General features: G+C 40.5%; 1 protein-coding gene across 2 annotated transcripts in view; it reads right to left on the bottom strand.

Moving 5' to 3' along the window:
- Positions 1-67: 67 nt before the first annotated feature.
- The window catches only part of MAP3K15 (mitogen-activated protein kinase kinase kinase 15), an 82,861-nt gene continuing 66,514 nt past the window's right edge, over positions 68-16,414 (bottom strand). Inside the window, exons 18-30 of one of the 2 annotated variants that reach the window (XM_027448310.3) lie at positions 16,280-16,410; positions 15,895-16,000; positions 11,379-11,536; positions 8,813-8,996; positions 6,269-6,446; positions 5,459-5,633; positions 4,082-4,267; positions 3,522-3,627; positions 2,277-2,487; positions 1,518-1,630; positions 1,234-1,331; positions 1,042-1,118; positions 68-540 (exon numbers count right to left, since the gene is read on the bottom strand). In XM_027448310.3, the coding sequence (XP_027304111.3) occupies positions 459-540; positions 1,042-1,118; positions 1,234-1,331; positions 1,518-1,630; positions 2,277-2,487; positions 3,522-3,627; positions 4,082-4,267; positions 5,459-5,633; positions 6,269-6,446; positions 8,813-8,996; positions 11,379-11,536; positions 15,895-16,000; positions 16,280-16,410 (1,805 nt within the window). In that variant the 3' untranslated portion in view covers positions 68-458. The remainder of the gene's footprint in view (positions 541-1,041; positions 1,119-1,233; positions 1,332-1,517; positions 1,631-2,276; positions 2,488-3,521; positions 3,628-4,081; positions 4,268-5,458; positions 5,634-6,268; positions 6,447-8,812; positions 8,997-11,378; positions 11,537-15,894; positions 16,001-16,279; positions 16,411-16,414) is intronic. The other variant, XM_027448311.3, reaches the window with a different exon arrangement.

The following is a 16,414-nucleotide window of genomic DNA, read 5'->3' as shown; positions in this document are numbered from 1 at the left end:
CCACTTGCCAAAAAAAACATTTTGGTTAGCTGCGTTTTTGCTGCAGAGAAGTTACTAAATAAAAGCATCAGGCCAGACTTTTCTTAGCAAGAGTAGCTTTAATACAAAAAGCTATATAGAGTCAACTACAAAGAGGTGATGTGCTTAACCCCTTCCTGCTCAACCATCCCCCTGCAGAGCTGTAACACGTTAAGTTCACAGTTTTCACAGCGGTGAAGTGGTACATGTTTTGCAGACAAGTTTTGTCTCAGCTAAGGCTTTGTATTTACAGTGACAGGCATTTGACTTCTGCTTTACTCTTTCATAAGCTGTTACTATTCACTGTGTTACACTGGTGGTCAAACAAGCTGTCTAGTTGTGCAAAACCTGCAAGGCCACTATACATATATGTACATCTAATAACTTAGGAATGTATCTTTTAGGTGCTTATTCCCATTACGTGTTCTGTTTCCAAAGAGCTAACCTTCTGCCTCGGAGGTCTTATCAGCTGTTTGGCGGTGGATTAATATGGCATTCCAAATTCTGCAGAGAAGACCACCTCTGCATGAAGAAGAGTGGAGAACAATTAGGGACTACAGTAACAGGTTAGGAGAAAACACCCTCATCTCTGTTACTCTACAGTGAGCAACCACTAAACTCTAGACTTCCCAATGATTTGCCATTAAGATGGCACAGAAAACGCTCTATGCTCCTTTAAGGTTAGGGCCAGAACAACTTCTTCCATGTCATCCAGGGGTTAATGGAATGACAATGAAAGGATTTTAATCAAGGGGTAGGAAAAGTAAATTCATGCTTTCCATGTGTTCACTTAGTCTTCAATGATGGAGAAATAGTTCTCAACCTTGGTAAAAACCAAAGCTTAAGTGGCATGAAGCACCCTAGGTTATATTACGGTGTGTCAGTTAACACATGGACAACATTAACAGAAGATCACAGAGTAAATTAACAGAGCTATTTGAAAATCCTAATGTCTAAGGCCCACTTTTTTCATTTTTTTTTAAATAAATTAAGCTCTCAATGACCTAAGAGGTAGTTCCTTACCGCAGTTGAAGGTATCGCAAATCATCTTTAGTGATATCATTGAGGACAATGCTTAGTGTATAATCCTCTTCAGCAAACTGAAAGGCAAATTTGTTCCTAAATTAGTAGTCCTTTGAAACTGAACTGCTAGCAATGACTGCAATGATGTTTTGTTCTGTTTTTTTAAGGTGATTTTTTTTTTTTTTTTTTTACCCTCTTAATTGCATCCAAGTCTGCTCCTTGTTGTTTCAGCCAGTTTGTGAGCTCAGGGTCTGCATTCTCTTTAATTGTTGATGCAGTCCACCGAGAGTCTTAAACAGAAAAAAAAAAAATAAAGCATGGGTTAATACACTTAAAAACTAGGACAGAAGTGGTGGTTTGAGACTACTTAAAATTGAGGCTCTTTTTAGATACCTTGAGCCAAATCTATTTACCACTAATCATGTGATCTAAAACACTTGGGTATAACTGTCAAAGTATGCAGTATCTCCTCCTACCTTTGGGTTTAAGTTTTAATTGAAGCAAGCATAGTTCCTGAGTTTTTTGCTCCAAAGATTGTTGTAAGAGCGTCTGATACTCTTTCTCCTTCTGAATTAGGTTTTCCAAAAGCCTGTTAGCATACAAGAGAGAGCGAACATAACCATAGTGAGAATAATCAAATTTACTTAAAGAAAGAAAAAAGAAGTAGTATTTTTAACAACTACCACAGGTCAGAGATGTTTGATACTCTTCCCAGGAAGATAAAACATTTCATTTTGGTTGTCTGAGACTCAGCATAGTGGTGGCACTTCAAGGCCTTCATCGTTGTGGCAGAATTTAGTAAATATGTATGTGTAAATCCTGTTCCTATTACTTTGTGGTTGCCCTGGGCAGAGTTTCTGCCTTTATACTGGTGTTTTCCTAAAACTCGCAGGAACATCTCTGAGGACACTGGGTCAGGTGGCATCCAGAGGACTAAGGAAGTAGGAAAGAAACCAATGCAGTTACACAGGCCTAATTACTTAACGGTAGAAATCCAACAGGACATTCTGCACTTTAAAAATATTTATGCAGGAACAAAAGTTGCACTGAAGGCTGCTGAACTGTCCAGCCAGTGCTGCCAGCATATTCTGAATCTGATTGTGTTCCTGGAAGGTCTGCTTTATCACAGTCTAGGTGGTGTTCTTACCATGTATGTACCTATCACTGCTGAAAGCATGTCTGAGCTTTTCAAAGACTGCCTGAAAGTAACTCCATAGCCTTTATCTAGGGATTACCTGACGGTCTCCTGTTTGAGCCTACCCAACTCCAGGCTGAGTTGCTGCGGCGCCTCATGGGACACCACGGAGCTGAGGGTGCTCACTCCTGATGTGACGGCAGGGTCCTCGGCCCCGTTTTGTTCCGTGGGCTGGTAGCTCTCCTCCACTTCGTCACCGTCTTTGTCCCCACCTTCCATTTCCGATGCTGGCTCAAAGTGAGCTCGAAGCTCTGATAAAACAAGTTTGTTTGTTTTTATACAAGGATAGCTCCGTGGGCTGGTACAGTTTCTTCTTTATTACTGGAATTGAGGATGCTCCAGCTGAGGATGTGCACTTTTTTTCATTTTTATTACAGTGGTGAGGAGGGGAGTAGCAAAGCCTTGTTAGCTGGGCCACAGATTTTATGACCGCAATTCTAAGATAAGTACAAATGGCACTGTAGTAGCTCAGCTGTAGTTTACCAGTAGAGGTGGCTGTGATAAATATGCTTGTGCTGAATTACAAGGCAGTTAGTGAAATGCGTTAATGGGAAATCCATGAAAGCTTGTTAGGCTTTTGTTCTCTTTATTACTCTAATAATTTTTTAAAAGTTTTTTTATCCCTAATGCCCTTTACCAAAAAGTTACAAAGCCATTTTCTTTCCCAGGAAGCATTTCTAACCCTATTTCTCTCAGAACTTGCTGCAGGCTTCTGCCCTTCCCACCAAAGAAGAGCTGCCAATTTTCTTCTGACAACGAAGTCTTAAGACATTTTGCTGATTTGGTTCTAAAGCCATGGCAACTTCAGATTGAAAGGGCTCACCATCAGTAAGTGCACTCAGAATATTCTCATACCAGAAAGAGTGCTTAGCACTTCAGAGTTACAAAGCTGCTTGCAGCTCTCCAACTTAGATGTATTCCTGAACAGTGCATCATCTTTTAGCCTCTCCCCTCTTGGTGATGGTGGTGATTTTTCCTACTACCCATCTATAGGCCAAAATCATATTTCTCATACAAATGCACTGCTCCTTCCCCTTCTTTGCATCTGCTCTAGAGCTCAGCAGTGATTTTACAGAACACATAACCAGACCAGACAAGCAGCAGATTTCCACACGGATTTCATTAAAATGTTGTATAGTGTTATTTTCCTTCTTACTAGAAGTGGTTCCAGGTCCAATTAAATATTGGACTATATTGTCTCCACAGCACAGAAAGGCTGCTGAGGTCCCTGAAAGCTCTTGATCAGCTCTTTTTTGTTATGTTATTTACAGCTGTTCTGATTTACCTGGAATAAGAATAGTGACTGCTGCTTGGACTGCACGGCGAATTATGTTGTCCATTGCAAACATCCAGTGGGGCCGTATTAAATGATTCCTTAATACTTTGTTCACCTGCAAATACACAAGTAAAAGCTGTAGGAAACAACAGGTGCTTACACCTTAGGAAAGAAAGTCTTGTTTTTCAATATTAAGGTGAAGTTTATAAAGAAACAACTGCATGAGTCACTAATGCCCTCCCACTTTCCAAAGTCAAACAACAATTTGACAGTTTTAGCTCCTCTGTTGAACCAGGGGAGGTAGGACATGAAATAAACGTAGGGCTCAGAACAAATCTTGCAGCTTGCTGGTAGCCTATGGGCAGCCCTCAACCCCCTGCTCGGCTTCATGGCCTGGCTGGCAGCACCCATCTCCCTGAGCGCTGCATCCAGCCCGGTGTGTCCCTCTGCTGTTCAGCAGGAACAGGCTAAGGGGCAAGAAGTGAGGAAGAGAGGAGAAGCTACAAACCCATGGGGAGAGCTCTGTCCTGGAAGAATTCCCCTCCCTCTGTGCCTGGCAAGGAACTCACCGCATCCTGAAACCCAAACAGCACCAGATGGATCTGATTGATGGAAGTGCTGTCAAAGTCCAAATCCATTTTCAACTTGGATATGGTCGAAGCCATCACTCTGTGCTCAGGGGAGCGAATGAAGTCCCTTAAAATCCCAATAATTTGGTTGATGTGGGCTTTTGAAAGTTGCAGTTCTTCAGAGCTCTGGAGAAAAGATAATAAATGTATATCAAGTAAATCCCAGAGTCATATAACATCTAATTAGTAGTATTAATATTTTGGTTACAATTTATAGCTTTGCAGATGCTTATTTCACATCTCTACACAGAAGTCACAGAACTTTAATTTCTGCTTAGCCTTTATTTTCTACATTTTTTATATTTTTATTTACAGTAATTCCTATTTTCCAAAAATGAATTAAGTCTACTGCTACAGTGGCTGTTGCTAAGGTTAGAGCTTCAGGACGATATTTACATATTTGTCCAATGTACTGCAGAGGGCAGCTCTTCTCCATAAAAGTAGCAGAGCAAGGTGGTAAGACACCCAAATTTTAATGGATGCTCTCAGCTTTTTGAAGCTGAATCTGGACTTTAACTAATTATGCAGACATACAATTTCCTTAGGCAAAACATTATATTTATACACACATCTATGGTAAGTCAGAAAAAGGTCTAAGTCACACAGTGACAGTTCTCAAATGTTCATTCTCTGATTTGCTGTCCATAATCCCTATAGTTAAAGCCATTCAAGTACTTGTAAGAATAACAACCTGTGCAATTCAAAGGAAGATGGAGAAAAGTATTACAGCAATTATGGAAAGGAGATGATTAAGGCAATGCTGCAGAACAGCTGGAGACTGAGGTAGGACTTGCTGTTACTAAATAATCCTTCCTTATCCTGGAAAATATTTAAAACCTTGCTTACTTCTGACCAAGATGCCACATACAAAGTTTAAAGCTAAGGGCTATTCTGCAATTTTGTCCTTAAAAAGCAAAACAAAACAAAACGAAATATGCACAACAACCAAAAAAAACTAGCACACCAATCTCAACTGTCTAACAGCCACCAGATGCCCCAAAACAACAACAGGAGGCCAGCAGCAGGCAAAACGTGATGTTTGCTGTCCATTCAGGCAACAGCAAAGGGCTCACACAGATACAGCCCTCAGAGATTAAAATATTCAGAAGTGACAATCCAAGCAGTTGAAGTTGACACACCATCAAACACGAGTGCCAGTATGAATGTGGACTACAGAAAGAACTACTAATTTAAAACTGTTGGCACCTTCATTTATTCGTTTTCAGGAAAGAAACGATACCGACTACCTAGCTTGACATTTACCTTTTTGAAGCAGGAAAAAAAATAATAATTAAAAAAAAAAAGAGTTGAAATTACCTGTGCAATACATTCCTGCAAATTCGAAGCAACTTTATCCTGTTCTTCCTTCAGGATTTTGTACAGAATTGCTCGGCGCTCGCTGTCCTTCCGTAGCAGAAACAGACCAGAATCCTTATCCTCAACAGAAGGAGAGGCGCTCCTGTCCTCCAAGGCCAAGCCCTCATCGGGCACGCTGCATCAGCAACAGGGCCACAAACAAGAGAGACCTCAGAATTACCAACGTGGCAGCACTGCCAGAAGGGAGGGGTACTTGGTAGGTTACAAAGTGAGTCAAGCTACAGAGGAGATGGTGCAGCCCCTCAGCAGGTGAAAAACCTCACTGAAGGCACACTGCTCATCTCACCCTGCTGAGAAGCTGGTGCCAGCATCACCCAGCACTGGTTCAGTTTTGGGGAGGGAAGCTGAAAATCTCTGACTGAGGATAATTATTCATTTTTCCTGGCCCCACACTCTAACATACTCATTTGAAAGTACTGTTTTCTGCTGTCTGATCAGCAGAACTACCAAAAAAAAAAAAGGAAAGGGGCAATTCCTTCACTCACTCCTGAATCCATATCCACTTGCTCAGTAGGAAGACTAACAATTATAGGGGAAAAAAAAGTACACAAATACATGGAAACATTAAGGAGAAAAAGCAATTTTTCATTAGTTAAATATAAGCCATATTTAAGTTAACTGATAACTTGCCTCTGCAACTCACCTGCTTAGTGAAGTTGCTAAGTGAAAAAACTTGCCTTCAGATAAAATATAACATGAATCAAATCCACACAATTGTCATAGGTGTCAAATGAAAAGAAAATGTTTTACCTCAGTAAGTGGGAGATGGGATGCTTTACGTGAATCTCTGAAATGGATCTCTTTGGCCTTTCAAAAAACATGTCGTGCTGTACATCAGAGTCTGGCGAAACGGAGCCATGCTCGCTGCTGCTGCTGCCAGCCTGCTCTCCGTGGATGGGCAGCGGGAGGGATGTGTTGCGATTGTAATCTACAGACAGACATTATAAATATGTAATGCAGCCAGGCAGGAAAGGGCAATGTGCTTAAAGCAGCTGTGATCATCTGCAGTGATACCGAGGCCTCATTTTGCAGAATGGCTGAGGGAGAGAGAACGTGGATAGAAAGCAGCAAAACAACTAAATCATTACATGCGTAAGTAACAAAAGGTACAAATTAAATTCTGGATGAAATATGAAGGTCATTTTGTTACCCTCTATTGCACACATACATCCACTCCCCCTTGGTGCTATTCCCACAGAGGGTACAACTGAATATAGAGATGTTTCATGAGCCTGTCTCGATCCAGCCGGGTACCACCAGCTGCTCCACCACAGCTGGACCTCTAAGCAGAGAGCACTTTGATACCCGGCCCCCCTCCTGCCTCAGCTCTGCCTGACGGTGCTAATGGACATATCTGCTCCCTCTCTGACACTCAAGGCATCAGCTTTGTTCACATTTCCCCTTGCCCTCAGTAAGGAGCCTCTGTTTTGGGAGAAGCCTGGAGGAAATCTCTTGTCCGACTCCTATTAATCTTGAAAGAAAGAAGGGGGGAAAAAAAAAAAAACAGATACTGAGAGCTTGTTATAATCCTGATTGCCAAATTGCAGCTGCATGATAAGAACAGTAAGGAAGTTCTGTCAACTCAGAGCACTCATGTGTGAAGCTAAAATTTTGTGAACATTTCACAATGACTTGTGTGGAGAAGCAAGGAGCCAGGAGAGGAGGAGAGCTAGAAGTTAAAAGTTGTTCAGAAAGCTCTGACACACTCCAGAGTAAATGGTAGATGTTCAAACAGTTGAGGTTAAAGCATAGCAGAAATGAAACAACATATGTTGCCCTGTGAGACCTGGTTCAAGGCTTCTCAGCAGTATGGAAAACTGAAAGTTGTCATGCCAAGAGTAAGAGCTTTGATGCAGGCTGCTTTTATCAGCAGAAAGAAAAAGAAAAAAAAAAAAGAGAGATGATGGAAAGCTGGGAGCAAAGATGTGGAAATCGGTAGTGAGGAAAATGGCAGAGGGGGAAGACAACGTGACCTGCGGGAGCATGACCTGCTTTGTGCTCCCAAGCTCCCCATGGAGATGTCGGCAGCTGCCAGCACGGCTTTCCTCCACTCGGTGCAGCAAAACACGCATTCAGCTGCAGCCATGTTGTGTTTCTCTTTCCTCACCCAAGAAGCAGTTTTTGTGGCATTTGCCCTCTCTGCTCACATCTGAGCCAATGCTGAGCTTGCTTCTTGCTGCAGCCCAGGGCTTGCACCCTGCAGCACCAGCTCCTCAGGCCACCCGAAGGAGTCCTGTAACCTCACCAACGAGTGGGGGAAGAAAGAAGGAAAGCAGGAGGAAGGAAGGGGTAGAGAAGACAGCAGGAAGGGCAGGCAGCATCCTTTCTAATGCCTCACAATTGCCCCAGAAATGTCCTCAGCCAAGGGCTGAAAAGATCATTGCAGTGGGGCAGAAGGCTGCCACCCTGCCAATAGCTCCTAGCAGAGCAGTGAACCACGAGGGACTGCAGTTCTTTTCACCCACTGCCTCTCAGATTAAGAGGAGATGCCCATTGCCTTGCTGAATCCAGCTCAGCGAGGTGTTATAAATTCTTTGCTTGTTTTTCCCCTTACAATCCCATTCCTTTTCTCTCAAAAGCTCCCTGCCAAGGGGAAAAACGATCAAAAAGGGAAGTGATTCAGTTTGCACTGGGAGTATGTGCACGTGTGTGTGTGCAGACAGTGAAAAGATCAATGGTTTTGCTTGTTTTTAAATGGACGGTTCCTTCAAATGCTTGGGATTTATTTGGCAGGTCTGTATTAAGAATTGCTTATCATTAAGAAAGTGGCTGATACACTGCGGGAGTGGGGGGACACAAGCTAAGTGGATAAAACAAATCAACCCCCAGAACAGATACTTCATTGCATTTCCAAGTTACATATCAAGTCTGAAAATGCTGAGCCATGTAGACACCTGACAGACAAATTTTCGGGTGCCAAGGACCTCCTCTATAAAACCCAGATCTCTGAAATGTACATCATTGTGAATCTAAAATGTAGAGCTGCTTTGGAAATTCTTTACTGAACGTCATTTTTCTAATTTCAATTTACTATAAATGGGGCATTTATTTTTGGTGGAAGGAAGAACGTGGCTGGGAGTTTTCAGCAAGAAAAAATGCAAAATAAGCAAGACGCCAAAATTAAACAATTCTCACAAAATACATGTAATTACAAATCACAGGCACTTTCAACTGTTGAGTTCCTGCTGATTTCTTGGCACAAGAGAAGTCTGTAGTAAAATGAAGTGCTTAATGGCTCCAATCTTTTATATAACCCTTAATAACGATGTTGACTTGCATTTGACTGATAATTACCTGAAGGCTTGAATGCAATTCTGCTTTTCTTGCCCTTGTTTACTTGTTTCAGGAAGTAATCTCTGAGCAAATCAGATGCTGTAACACGCTTACAAGGATCGGGTTCAAAACAGAGCAAAATAAAGGCCCTTGCTTCAGTGGACAGCGATTCTGGAATTTCAGGATGAATCTTAAACATCCCAACCTGCAAGTAAAACACAAATGCAAATTATTTTAACCAAACTGCAAGGAGAGCACGGGCCAAAGCTTTCTTAGTATGACCTGTCACAACCTCAGTGACTGCAAATGGGAAAAGCAGAGGTCCAGGTACCCACACAGCAGTGAAGTGACGAGGTTCTGATCCCGTGTTACTTCATTGCAAACACGGCCTGGATGCCCTCTGTGTTACACAAACGTCAAGGTACAGATGTACCCAACCATCTACCTCCAGACATTCTCGGGACTTGGACATTATCCACATCAAGTGCTTAAGATGCTGCTTCTCACACTAGCCAAGTGTTGTCCCTCTTGAGGTAGCACACGCTTCCCATCACCCCACTGCAGTGTTGTCTCTCAGTTGCTGACCTCCTCCAGCACATTTGTGTCCTGGAACAGGAATAACTTCCTCCTCTAGTGCCGACTGCCTTGCTGCCTGGGCTTGCACCTGTTCTGCTCCAGCTGCTGCCAAATTTCCTTGTACGAATGCTGACAACGACCTTGCCAGACCTTGTCACCACCCCAGGCACTTGGGCCAGATGTCTTCTGCAGGCATTCAGTGTCAGGTAATGAAAATCACATGATGCCCTAAGGTTTATCAACACACACACACCCTACAAAGTAATGAAAAATGTACTTGTCCAGGTTGCTCCCTAGTGATTTCTCCAGCTCCTTCACTGCCTTCTTGCTCTTTAATGCCAATCTCGTGTAAATGTCTCGAGGTGCGAGCTGTGTAGTGCATGCACTGTATGTCAGGTATCTGTCTCATAGACTCAGCATCTTTACGTAAAGCAGGTGCTGGAGACCAAGCAGAAAGATAGAGGCCACAAGGGAGATAGTAGCCCAGCAGTTAAACAAGTGCCAGCAGCTTGCTAAAATGAACAGTTGTTTAAATAATCTCATTATACAGCTGCGTTAACATGCTGGGGCACTCACGCACTTACGATAGTGGTTCTGCTTCAATGCAAGCTGAAGCAAAAAAATGCTGAGCAGTGCAAGCAAGCTGCACTTGCTTTCAAGTGACAGTGCAGAATGTAAAATGCTGATAATGCATTAAGCCATTCCAAACCAGAATGCTAAGCACATTCAAAACTCATTATATCCTGACCAAGAACTGCAGGTAACTCTTTTAAATAGATGCAACTTGCTAACCTCTGCAATTAAATTGATGTATTTAATAAATAATTAAATTTATGTAGTGCCCTGCTGGGCACATCCATAGTTGGATCTATGCATCTACCCTTCCCGATGAAGCATTTTTATCTGATTTGCAAAGTCCCATGTACATTTTGGACGGTGCTTTATAAATGTGGTATAGAGTTTCACCATTTCAAAATGCCAGCCCAGCAAGACTTTTGCTTCGGGCACAGAGAGAAGAGAGCCAGCTGCTCGCTGGGCTGTGACGACTCCTCTTGACGTGCCCTTCTGCGTGGTCAGCTCCTCTTTGTGCACTCGGGAGGCAGGCTCAGGCAGCCAGCTTCAGCTATGTCACAAGCTGATGGCACTGTGGTGCCGGGTGCCCTTAAGCACTTAAACAAAAGCCAGGACAGTCCATTACACTGCTGGAACAACTACGTCAAAAACTGTAACTATCCCTTTCTTTCCCTTTTAGCTTCGGTGCATGGGACAAGCCACAGGCCTAGTATGAAGCACGGTGAATTGCAGCCCCAGCTTACTATCCATATTGATAAATTTTTGATTTTGCTACCATGGCAGCAGTAATAATTTGCACTAATGTTCACATTGTGACTTTTAACTGCATACCAAGGAAAAGCCATTTAACAATATCCATAATTTAAAGTAGTTTGCTAGGTTATGGAGATAATATATTGCCCACTGTAAGAAGTCCTGGAAAATTAGACCACCCTCTTCCACCAGAGCTTTGTATCACCTTGCAGAGACTGGGCCTTTGAAAGACATGGCAAACAGATCCTCTGGGAGGAAGGCTTACAAAAAAAGACTTAAAGCAGCAGCAAGAACTTGGTTGTCATAATTGGAGACTCTGGTTGCCAAGAAGGAAATCGTTAATCAAGAGTAGGAGATGACAGAAGTAAGAAGTTAGACAATATTAGTTTTCATAAATCTTCACTCATCTTTCAGGTTGCTGCTCTGAGTCATGACCTATTTCCAACACAAAAATGAATTATTGCCCCCTAGAGCAACACAACTTAGAGCAGAGAAGAATCCTTCAGACGGAATTAAGAATACAGGACAGACTGTGGCTTTGTGCAAAACAGTCCATATAAGAAAAGGTTACTACCAATTAATATAAAACAATTAAGGTAGTAGTTGAAAATTCATAAACTGGGCAGTAAGAAAAAAAGAAAAGAAAAAAAAAAGAAGAAGAAGAAAAAAAAGAGAAAGTACTTACTTTGAACATTGCTGCTTGAGGCTCCCCTAGCTCATGAAATGGAGGTTTGCCTGTTGCCATTTCAATAATGGTACAACCCAGTGACCAGATATCAGCTGGTGCACCGTATCCTCGTGGTCCTTTATCAATGATTTCTGGAGCCATGTACTGCAATGTTCCTAGGCAGGACAAAAAGGACTGTCAAGTTTTATGTTCTTCATTTTTTAATAAAGAGAATAAACACACCACTAAGCAATACAAAAAATGTCAAATTCTGCCTTGGTGCAGGACAGCATCTTGTGATAGAGATGGAAGGCCTGAAGATGGGATCTTTAAGAGTAAGACAGCTACTGCTAGAGAGAAGAAAGCTGGAAGAAAAACGACTTCATGGGGAAAAAATACAGTTCTATACTGGAAAGTAGAAGTATAACAGAAAGAATGCAAATGGCCTGGTGGTTAGAAGTGTTAGAAGTAGGGAAATGTCATTTTTCTGTTAAACTAGGGACATGCACAGCTCCAATTATCATTGTTTTGTAAGTACGGTCTGTTCTCAGAAAGCTGTGTTGTGGTGCTTTCTTAGAAGCAGGGGCAAACGTCTTCAGGAAAAACTTGTGTGAAATTCTTGGCCACTGTCATCATACCGTGATCTCAAAGCATCAGCACTGGTAGGAAACAGCTCCTCCAGAGTCAAATTGGCCCCTGAAAATATGCCCACACAAGCAGCAGAAGACTTGCTTTGGGAAATTAATCAGAGGTTCCCAACCTTGTGAAGTGCCTCTGGAAAGACAGCCACAAGACACAATGAAAGAACTGAAAAGAAACTGAAAGAATTGAAAGCCTGAAACAACGGGACAAGCAGAAGGGGTAAACATGCTTGCTTTTTACAAATTTTTCAAAAATAAAATTTGTCAGTTCTTCACCATAAACAGAATAAGATGTAATTTCATTCATTGTAATATACAAATCGCATGATAGGTATTTTTAGGGTGATAATTATTAGTAATATTTGCTTTGATAGTTATTTCTTTTCATATTGGCAATTCACAGGTCTCTATTTCAATGTAGGTGTAATTTGTTTTTCCTATCAGAGAATTTGTTCTTTAATATTACTGGTGAAGCAAGATTTAGTCAATAAGGACTTAGTAGCTTAAAAACAAATCAACATCTGCAGGAAATACCTGTAATGATGATGATAAGGCAAAACTACATAATGCAAATAAGGTAAAATCTCAACAACAACAACAAATCCCTATGTGTCCAAGCAGTTACTCAACTTATGGTTTTTTTGTGAAACGTACAATACCCTGACAAGTAGATGAATATATTTTTTCTGCAAAGAAAAAGGTCTCATAAAAATAAAGGAGTTGGGACAGTACCACCAAAGGAAAAATATCTGGAAAAAAATATTGGTATTGCAAACTAGGGATAGGGAATTTCAAAAACTTAGTTTATAAAGCTTATTTTGTACATGTAAGATGATACAGATAAAACTTTTTTTCATTGTTTTTTGAATCTGATTTTTTATACAAAGAGAATACTGGTTGTAATCAAGGTATTATCAATTATATGATAACTACAAAAATAAAGGAACCCATCAAAAATTGCAGTTCAAAGAAGTCTTTTTGATATCCTTGGGATTTTTGACATCCAGAGTTAGAGAGAGAGAGAGAAAAAAGAAAAATCTATTGAAACTTCTAAAGTTATACATGTTGGCAAAATAATGGCCCTGCAGTTGGCTGTTAATGGAGGAATCTGAATGTCTCCAAAGTTTGCTTTTAGACAATCTGACTGTAATACCAGTTATAATACTGATAAACAAAAAACAGTAAATAAATGGAACCAAGTCTGGAATCACTGATACTCAGTCACATATTAAACCAGCTAACAAGAGAATTTTACAAGAAGTCACCCACACTACCAAAGGAAACCTATAAACACCCTCCTTGTTTCAAACACTAGAATATTTTTTCCACATTAATTCCTGCTGGATCTTTTATAACATCTTTAAATTAAATTATTTTTCTACTTAAGAAAGCAATGAAATTACACTGTGGTAAAGCTGTGAACAATTAAGTAAAGGATGTCTGGTGAAGATAAAAGGGATGGGGTATTAGTATGCTCATTAAACATGATTGCTGTAGAACAACAGTTCAAGCCACGGCTTTGCCTTCAGGCTGAATGTCTTGAATGTAGGAATATAATGTTTAAACCACAAGAAGTCTGACCCTTGAATCATCTGGATTGTATTGCAAAATGCCTGAAATCTGCAAAGTTTATGTACTGAGTATAGGCACTGGAATGTGCTGCCCAGGGAAGTGGTTGAGTCACCATCCCTGGATGTCTTTAAAAGATGTTTAGATGTAGAGCTCAGTGATATGGGTTAGTGGAGGACTTGTTAGTGTCAGGTCAGATGTTGGACTGGGTGATCTTGGAGGTCTCTTCCAACCTAGATGATTCTGTGAATTAAGAAACTTTAAAAAAAAAAAAAAAAAATCACGAGAACTTTTAAGCCCTTCCTGGCCATATCTCCCTGCCTACTCATTTTAAATCCAAACTGAGAACTTAAGTAAAACATTTCTTCTTATGGTAAATTACCCTCTAAGGCACAAGCAGGAAAGCAAACATACAAGAGAACAAAGAAGAGTCCAAAGAGTCCTCACTGTATTACAGTGTGGTGACTTTCCATCAGATACCATGTCTCCATGTATCACCACTAACAGCAATCAGTTGCTGAAATCCCACTAAAGAGTACATAAAACACAGGCAGGGACACAGTGATTTTCCTCTAGTGTCTGCCACAGCCATAATAGTAATCAGCCACCGTGACTTCCTGGGCCAAAATTAACTTTTGGATCATTGTTTTTAATAACCACAAAAGGATCTTCTGCCATGACTTCATCTTTTGCCTTACTGAACCCCTTTATATACTTATAGTCCCCACAATATCCTGTAGAAATGAGAAGCGCTGTGCTGCGATACACCACACCACTTGGTAGTGGATCTCTTTCCCATGGAGTATACCATCATGGAACCAGTCTAAAAATAATGGCAAAGACAGATGTTGCAGGCAAAAACTGAAAATATTCTTTTCTGGATATGTGTATGTATTTGAGAATTATTCATCCCATTGCATAAGGAAGATTATTCATTAAAAATATATTTGTTAAATAAGTAGGTTGGAAAATATGATGGAACTCCTTAAAGAAATGCTTTAGAAGCCAGCACTTAACCAGCTTTGTTCAGAGATAGATTGTCATTTCTCTGTTGCAACAGCTATGAGCTGAAGAGATTGCTTCTCACAGCTCTTCATTGTAAACAAAACATTCAAATGCTGCATTTGTGATTCCAAGCTGTACAAATAATATGTGTTTCTTCTCTTTAAAGGACTCCTAATATACCTTGATTCTAATTAGAATCATTAAAGCTTTGCAGAAATTCATTCAAATTCATTTCAAATGTCTTCTCCCAATAAGATGTTGATCTTATCAGGCAGATGACATGTGTCTTGTTAAGATTAGGACGTAATTTTAGGCCAATTTCCGATTCACAAGCTTTCCTAATAACTTAATTTTCTAAACAGTTTTTTACTTATCTTTTCAGAACATTCATAATTTTATGGTCATGGCTTCCTTTGTAAGAAAGCTGGAGGAACTGCAGAACTACCACCAGACAGATAAAAAGAAGCCTTGGTTGTTGTCTTCTATCTTCCACAGGATGTCTGTGTCAATGGATCATTTTCCATTCTTAAATTGCAGGCCAATACCAGACTTGTGATTTGTGGTACTAGCTTACACTTATGGCCACATCACAAGAGGAAACATCATGTTACTTTTATTTTCCACTAATAAGTGAATTTAGTATGTGACCATTTTGTCATTTTTTCAGTCTGGAATTTCAGCTGTTACTCAGCAAGTTTTGTTTTCCTGGAATGTTGCAAGCTTTTGCTATTTTGTTGTGTAAGGAAACTTTTCTCTAATATGCCTGCCTACTATTTTCATCTAAACAGCTTTTTCCTGGTGATAACACCACATGGGCCAGTTGGCTGGGTTTTAAATTTAATATCTCAAAACTGAAAGTATTTGGAAGCTTGTGTTTGGTTTGCTACACATTTAGGCAGGCTTTAAAAAAATAAAAAATAAAAAATAAAAGTGTGCATGCATGAGTTACTGCTACAAGGATTATTAAATAAAAAAGTTGTTTTACTCCAGTGTTTCCAGATGTATTTGCAACAGATCAACTGCTACTGAATGAAAAACACTTAGAATAAACACTACTACCACATCACATTTAAGTAATTTATTAAAATTAATAAATAAAAGGAACTAAGTAACATTAATAAAGAAGAAAGATAGACTGTTTGTGGTGATCACTCTTCCATTCACTTTTCTCTGAAAATAAAGAGACCTAATCCTATTTTCACCACAAATTCAAAGAGCACCTTGGCTCGAACTCCAAAGCTATCCTGGATCCAGACCTAGATCCTAAGGAAGAATTTCCACTAAGAACACCCTTACAAACTCTGTTCAACCAGTCTTACCTGTAAATGTTTCAGTGCATGGATTGATTCCTGCCAGCCGTTTGGAAGTACCAAAATCAGAGATCTTTACCACGCCACTGTAGGTGTTCACCAGAACGTTGTCCCCCTGTGGTTTGGATGAGAGAGAGAGCAGAGGGCGTAGGGTGGAGGGGTTGGGTGAGACACGAGTACAGATTCCAAATCAAAATCTCAGTACTCCTACAGGTTTGTGGTTATCTTTGTAATGTACCTGTCTGCAAAGGAATTTTCCAGGAGCACCAGGGAGGAGTTGTTTTATTCCTTTCTTTTAAGCTTCCATGAAATACTATCAGAAATTCTACTTCAGCTTAGAGTAAAACTAACCGAAGTAAATAAAATGAAGAGCAAACAAGAGAAGAAAATTTACCTTTATATCTCTGTGTACAATCTGGTTCTCATGGAGATACTTAAGGCCTTCCAGAATCTGCTTGGTGTAAAATTTAATTGTGGGTTCTTTCATTGGGCCCCACTTAGATCTCAGGAGAGCCGAGAGGCTGCCTAC

This window comes from Anas platyrhynchos, chromosome 1 (genome assembly GCF_047663525.1).
Source record: "Anas platyrhynchos isolate ZD024472 breed Pekin duck chromosome 1, IASCAAS_PekinDuck_T2T, whole genome shotgun sequence".
Lineage (NCBI taxonomy): Eukaryota > Metazoa > Chordata > Aves > Anseriformes > Anatidae > Anas > Anas platyrhynchos.
This window is presented reverse-complemented; position numbering and strand designations above follow the sequence as displayed.